Source organism: Pholis gunnellus, assembly GCF_910591455.1.
Source record: "Pholis gunnellus genome assembly, chromosome: 23".
Taxonomy (NCBI): domain Eukaryota; kingdom Metazoa; phylum Chordata; class Actinopteri; order Perciformes; family Pholidae; genus Pholis; species Pholis gunnellus.
The window spans coordinates 1,010,245-1,016,983 of record NC_136550.1 but is presented as its reverse complement, the minus strand read 5'-3'; the positions used below and the strand labels follow the sequence as shown (position 1 = coordinate 1,016,983).

Genomic DNA, 6,739 nt, shown 5'->3' with positions numbered 1-6,739 from the left:
CAACCAGGTCTGCTGCTTTTCCCCCGAATCAGATCTAAAGAGGATTAGAAGATATCTGCCACACTATAATTCTTTTTGGTGTTTCGAGAGACTTTGGAGCACATGGAGGCAGGAGGACGTCTTACATGGAATATTTGTGGAGTTTTGGATGTAATGGAATAAGCGCTCAAATGAAGTGTTAGCCCTTTTCCTCCTTGCAGCAGAGAGATCAAGCCCTCAAAGCGGTTGATTGTACATTCAAATTACTGGTTTCCTGTAACTCTTCTGTGTGGAAACATGAACATAGCTCGTCTTCTTTGCTGAGATAATCTAACTTTGGCAGCAAAAGTCATGCCTCTCCTGAAGGCCAACATGTCCCCAGATCATAAGGAGTTCATTTGAATGCTTCCTCTCGCATGCACGATGGAGTAAAGCGTGAGACCAGGGGGTTTCCGTAAACAGAAGGAGAACCTTGTATCTGAGCGTCCGGCCCCTTTCCCCTGGCTGCAGCGCGGGATAAGGGGTGTGTTCGGAGGTTCACCCCCGCCAGGCTGCCGCCCGCAGATGGAGGCCCACCAACACTCCCCAGATAGCAGCAGTGAGGAGTGCACCGTCCTGGAGGCTCCGCCAGGCAAAAACGCCTGCCCGCAGCATGCGGGGAAGGTAAGGGATGCAACACTCGACGGGCTCTCTATCCCCTCAAAAGAGATCTTTCTGTATGGTAACGACATGTGCATGCCATGTGCAGATTCTGGGATATCTGGTAACAACTCAAGTACTGCTGTTTCTACCCGCAGATCTATTCGTCACACACCCGCAGATCTATTCGTCACACACAACAAACTTCTGAAACTTGAGCACAATATTAGCCAATTTGCTACCTGAGGTTTGCCCACAAGTTTGGGTTCAGCACAGGACTAAAAGTGAACCAGACTGGTACCCAAAACCCAACCTCTTCAAGGCCACATTCAAGTGTTATTTCGTCCATTTCTCACTCTTCCCACTTGGGATACAATATCCTCTACAGTATTAACAAAATCCACCTACCAGCACCCGATGGTGCTGCACAATACAAACCTCACTTATATTTCTGTTTTGTTTCACTCACGACTGACAGATAACTGAACTACACATGACATGCAAGGATGCAGAAGTTAGAGAAAAAAAGCACAGGTAGACAAATAATCACGAGTGTAACCCGAGCACTCAGTGTAGTGAACTTAACTTTACTTGTACTGCCTTTTATCTAAATCTCCCTGTAACTGTACCTCCATCTTTTTGTCCATGCCACCATGCTCACCGTTTCCCCCGCAGGTGGCAGAGCTGTTCTGTTCGGCCTGCGAGTGTGCGCTGTGCGAGGACTGTGTGCCGGATCACGAGGAGCACCCGAAGGTGCCCCTCAGCGAGGCCCTGGAGCAGCACCGCAGCAGCCTGCAGGAGAGGCTGGGGGGCGTTCAGAACAGGTGGACGACTCAGTGAATGTGGTTAAAACACATCGTTTAGACTCAGTCATAGCGGTGATGTTAATGTTAAAGAGACGCTTTGGCTTGGCTGACACTATCCTCAGTTTAATAATTACATTTGTGTTCACTTGGTACGTATAGGAACCTCTGATCAAACACTTCTATTAACACAGAAAAATAAATATTCATGTTTGTAATTCATGACAAAGTGTTGATGTGAGGATTACACTTATTCATTACTTTAAGTATCTCAGCAGAAAACATGGCCTCTGTGACTCTCATTCAAATATCAACCTTTCCTCTTGTCCGATCCTACCACATCTACCGGCATCAATACAGGAAGTCAGTGGTAAAGTAGTTAAATAAAGTCTGAGCAGCATTTTCATGTTTTAGCTGTTGAAGGACAGAAAAAAAGCTAATTTAAACAACTATTATGTGTTGTCGGGTAGTTTCGACTGAACCAATGCATCACATTTAAAATAATGATCAAAAATCTCAATTTGCAAAGTACCTATAGCTGTGCAATAAATTAAAAAACTACAAAGTACAGTATTTCCCTACGAGATGTTAGCATAAAGTAGCATGAAATGGATATACAAATACCTCAAATTGTACGAGTAATTGCACATTCCATTACTTTACAGGATAGTGAAGTGAAGAGAAGTTGTCATCTGCTGGACGGGGGGGAAAGATACAAAGGCAGAAGTGACAATCCCCCGTTTCTTTCTAAATTCATCCCTACAGACTCCCTCAGATTTCAGACGCCTTGTCCTTCGTTAAGGAGATCCTCCAACAGCTGACCAGCCAGAGAGCTTCCATCGAAGAGGACATCCAGTCGAGCTTCGAGGATCTGCACAAGCAGCTGGATGTCCGGAAGAGTGTTCTGCTGATGGAGCTGGAGGTCACATACGGACTCAAACAGAAGGTGATTTTGGTTGTGAGCGCTCTTAATCTTTTATGTTTGTAAAAGCACAGCCTCTCCTGCCCGGGGGCTACTTCACGAAATAAAAAAATAAAAAATCTGTCATCTGTCTCAGGTTCTCCAGGCTCAAGTGGACAGCCTCGTCCGGGGAGAGGGGGACATCACGGCCTCCTGTACCCAGACGGAGGAGGCCCTGGCTGGGGAGGCGTGTGCGGCGAGCCTGCAGGCGGAGCAGGAGCTGCAGGGGAGGCTGGGGGAGCTGGCCGGACTCGGCCTGCCGTGTCAGCCGGAGGAGAACGACCAGCTGGATCTGCAGCTGGAGACCGACGGGCTGAGGAAGTCGATACACAACCTGGGGACCATCGTCACAACCAGGCGAGACACAAAATATTCAGGCACGGGCTATAAAAGCATTCTTTTTTGCATTTGACACGATTTGACCGTCCTCGATTTTCCTCCTCTCTGTCAGTGCGGTGGCGAGCCAGAGCGAAGCCATGGGTGCTGGCCTGGAGCAGTGCATTGTGGGACATCCTGCCTCGGTTACCATAGTGACAAGAGACAAGTCAGGGGGAGCCTGCAAGAACGGCAACGCGATCCTGTCAGCTGAGGTTGTTTTTTTTACGCCCGACCTAAATGTAGCGCGATTCTGTGAACACTTCAACAGGAAATAACAGAATGTTACTCATGTGTTAAACCAGGTCTTCACCCCAGATGGAAGCATAGTGGACGGTGAAATAGTGGACCACAAGAATGGGACTTATGAGTTTGTGTACACGGTGCCGAAGGAGGGCGACTTCTCGCTGGCTCTCCGTCTGTACGATCAACACATCAAAGGAAGCCCCTTCAAACTGACGATCAACAGGCTCTTAGAGGCGGAAGTAGAGGTGGGTGGAGGGTGTATGTGGGTTGCTTTGTCTTCACTATCCAACAACACTTGGAGAACCAATGATCTGTCATACTCTAATGACATGTACAGTTAAGACCAAGGAAGGCTTGAAGCAAACTAGTTCATACAAAGTATCGTCTGACTTTGTTCGACGGACAAAATGTTCATAGCTGCCACACTGGAAGGCAGGGTGAGAAGACTGCAGTGTAAAAGAAAGGCAAGATGCGATATTTGCAGTGATAACAGTCATGCAAACCACAGGACTTTAAAACAACTTCACACAAATGTTTGCAAAGGTTTAAAGTGTTCAGAGTCTCTTCAAGGTTACAAGGTTTTATGCCAAGCTTGGGAAAGGTTTATCAAGTTAACCTGCACATGAACTAAACACGAAAATTCATACTACCATCTCCAGGTGTCCCCCTCCACCACCACAGCAACCAGCTCAGCAGCCTACGCCACCCCGTCCACGGGCTCCTCTGAGGGGGCAAAGAGACGAGGGAAGTCCCCCGGCCAGAAGAAAAAAGGCTCCAAGAGGGCCAGCAGCGCCCTGGGAACCCCACGACGCAAGACCCAGAACCCCATCGAGGACGACCTCATCTTCCGGATCGGTGCGACATTACAGCTTTGGAAACTCAGGCTTTTATTAAAGCTATGACATTCATAAGTTTACATTTTCAAGCTTGGAATTGTAGTTTACTGCAGGCTGCCCTATTGTCAGTTTTGGATTTGCATGTGTTTGATGCTACTCTCTCCAGGAACGAAGGGGAGGAACAAAGGAGAGTTCACCAACCTTCAGGGAGTGGCAGCCTCCTCCAGTGGCAGGATACTGATTGCTGACAGCAACAATCAGTGTGTCCAGGTAAAGCACGTTTCGCCCGGTCTTCACTTCTCCAAATAGCTGTTGGAGGGTTCCGACTTGTTTTTGAAATTGAAGGGTACATTTTAAAAGTTAAGTTATGCATTATGTCCTCACAAGTGTCTACCCACTTCAGATTTTTTCAAACGAAGGGGAATTCAAGAGCCGTTTTGGCATGCGGGGACGGTCACCAGGGCAACTGCAGCGTCCCACGGGCGTGGCCGTGCATCCCAGCGGGGACATCATCATCGCCGACTATGACAACAAGTGGGTCAGCATCTTCAACAGCGAGGGCAAGTACAAGGTAGGTACACCGATGTGGCTTTGAGCTTTGAAGGGATGAAGAATTAATGTGAGTTTAAAGGATTCTTCATTCTTTGTAACATTTCATTGAGCATCAGTATAGAAATATAAAACACATTTTACCTTTAAAGGACATTTTAATGCTGGGAAGATTTTCTGATGCATAGAAACTAATTGTTGGACTCACATGTCTTGTGTTTTTTTGAATGGTTCTTCCTTGTCATTGTTCATATTTGGCATCCATCAGGCGAAGCTTGGCTCTGGGAGACTCATGGGGCCAAAGGGCGTATCCGTGGACCAGAACGGTCATGTGATCGTGGTTGACAACAAAGCGTGCACTGTCTTCATCTTCCAGCTGACCGGCAAGCTCATCACCAAGTTTGGTAGTCGAGGCAACGGTGACAAACAATTTGCAGGTAGTGTTTGTTCCAAGAGACAGACCATGCTAGTCTGTGATGCTTCATGACCTAATTATTATCTTCCAAATCATTTAAATCACACATATTACCAAGGTTACCGTCACATGCAGTTACTTTATAATTTGACGCAGACCAGTATATTTATAACGTGGGTTTGTTCCAAAAAACAAAATAATTCTTTAGTAGCGAAAGCTAATAATAAACAAATAAATGTATTTGTCCTTGCACTGAAAACTGATTGTTGTGCAGTTGAAATTTAAGGTACTTAAAGAAGTTGAAGTGTAAGCACTGAAAGTAGTTGAAGTGTTAGCAGAAGCACTTAAAGCTCAACCTGTTTTTGTTGTTTCTTTGCTGCTGTCCTGAAGGTCCACACTTTGCAGCAGTGAACAATAACAATGAGGTCATCGTGACTGACTTCCATAACCACTCTGTCAAGGTAAGGCCGTGCTGACTGAATACTTGTTCCAGGTAGATATCTAATGTGTGGCTCAAGGACACTTCAACAGGACTTGTCACCGTGGAATCACGATATATTACTCTTTCTTTGTCCCGAACAGGTTTTTACCCTTGAGGGGGAACTGGTGTTGAAATTTGGCTCCAACGGTGAGGGAAACGGCCAGTTCAACGCTCCCACTGGTGTAGCTGTGGACGTCAATGGGAACATCATCGTAGCTGACTGGGGCAACAGTAGAATACAGGTACAACCAGCTTGTGATTACAAGAAGCCCCTTCCAGGGAGTGTTGGAAGTGTTTGCAACACTAAGAACACATGTTCTCTCTTTGTTGAAACACTTCCAGGTGTTTGACGGCAGTGGCTCCTTCCTCTCCTACATCAACACGTCAGCGGACCCTCTGTACGGACCCCAAGGTCTGGCTCTGACCTCTGATGGACATGTGGTAGTGGCTGACTCTGGCAACCACTGCTTCAAAGTCTACCGCTACCTGCAATGATGGAGGCTTGGACGGAGAAATGGAGTGGAGGAAGGAAAGAAATATGGAGGGAGCGGTTTTTGGAGCAGAGAGATATGGTGCACGATGTCAAATTCTAGGAATTATTGCATGAACCTCTACTTTCAACGATGGAAGGAGGGATGGAGAGGAAAGAGGGGGAAACAAAGAAGAAAGAAAAGCCATAATTACATCATTAGACCACAATGAAACTGGAATCTAGTTTTGACGACGTTTGGATAAAGTATCATCATAGTAATCGTCAAAAAATGAAACTTGGGATGACAGAGAATGGTAGGACATAGATTGGCCTTCGAACTACATCCTCTTAAAGTCTAAAGAAGGACGAGAATATTAGCAGATCAGGGAGAATACAACGATGGTGGATTCAAGAGTTCGCTGGACCGCATGCAAATTTGAGAAATATCGCAAAATGGGACCGAGGAGTGATGCAAGGCTGGAGTAAGAACAGTTATGCAACCACTAATTCTTGATCTCAAACTCTAGAAGTCCTCTTTCTCCCAGCCTGGCATTATTTGAAATCGGAGGAGCGGATGCAAAAAAAAAGGCTTTAAAGAAAGGAAGAGCAAATAAAGGTTGCATAAGGATATGACGAAAACATCTTTGGAAACCACTGCTTCCCAAACCCACAATGGAGTGAATGATGGATAAAGGCATCGAAGAAGTATAAAAGTCGTGAGTGTATGAATAAAGGCTGATGTTTTGGAGAGAATTGAATGGAAGATAAAAGTTTTGTAATGTTCTGAAATAATGGCCAGTGAGCTAAAAGAGGTCTACGTCTTAGTTTGACATAATTTCTTACTCCAGGTCATTACCACAGACTTCCTGTATCGCCTTTTAACCATAATGTTAAATTTGTGCAATGTGGAAGCTAACATTAGCTACCAACTTGAGAGGTTGTCAGGGCGCCCTTGAGCAAAGCATTTAACTTTAAACTGGTCC

At 45.9% G+C, this 6,739-nt stretch overlaps 1 protein-coding gene across 1 annotated transcript; it reads left to right on the top strand.

Moving 5' to 3' along the window:
• Positions 1–543: 543 nt before the first annotated feature.
• trim2b (tripartite motif containing 2b) lies at positions 544–5,779 on the top strand (the record flags this gene model as incomplete). Its single annotated transcript, XM_079184959.1, has 13 exons — positions 544–642; positions 1,294–1,442; positions 2,187–2,367; positions 2,480–2,739; positions 2,834–2,972; positions 3,063–3,248; positions 3,663–3,858; positions 4,006–4,109; positions 4,243–4,410; positions 4,657–4,825; positions 5,194–5,264; positions 5,386–5,526; positions 5,627–5,779. The coding sequence occupies 13 exons, from the start codon at positions 544–546 to the stop codon at positions 5,777–5,779; spliced, it is 2,016 nt and encodes a 671-aa protein (XP_079041085.1).
• Between the last annotated feature and the right edge of the window lie 960 nt (positions 5,780–6,739).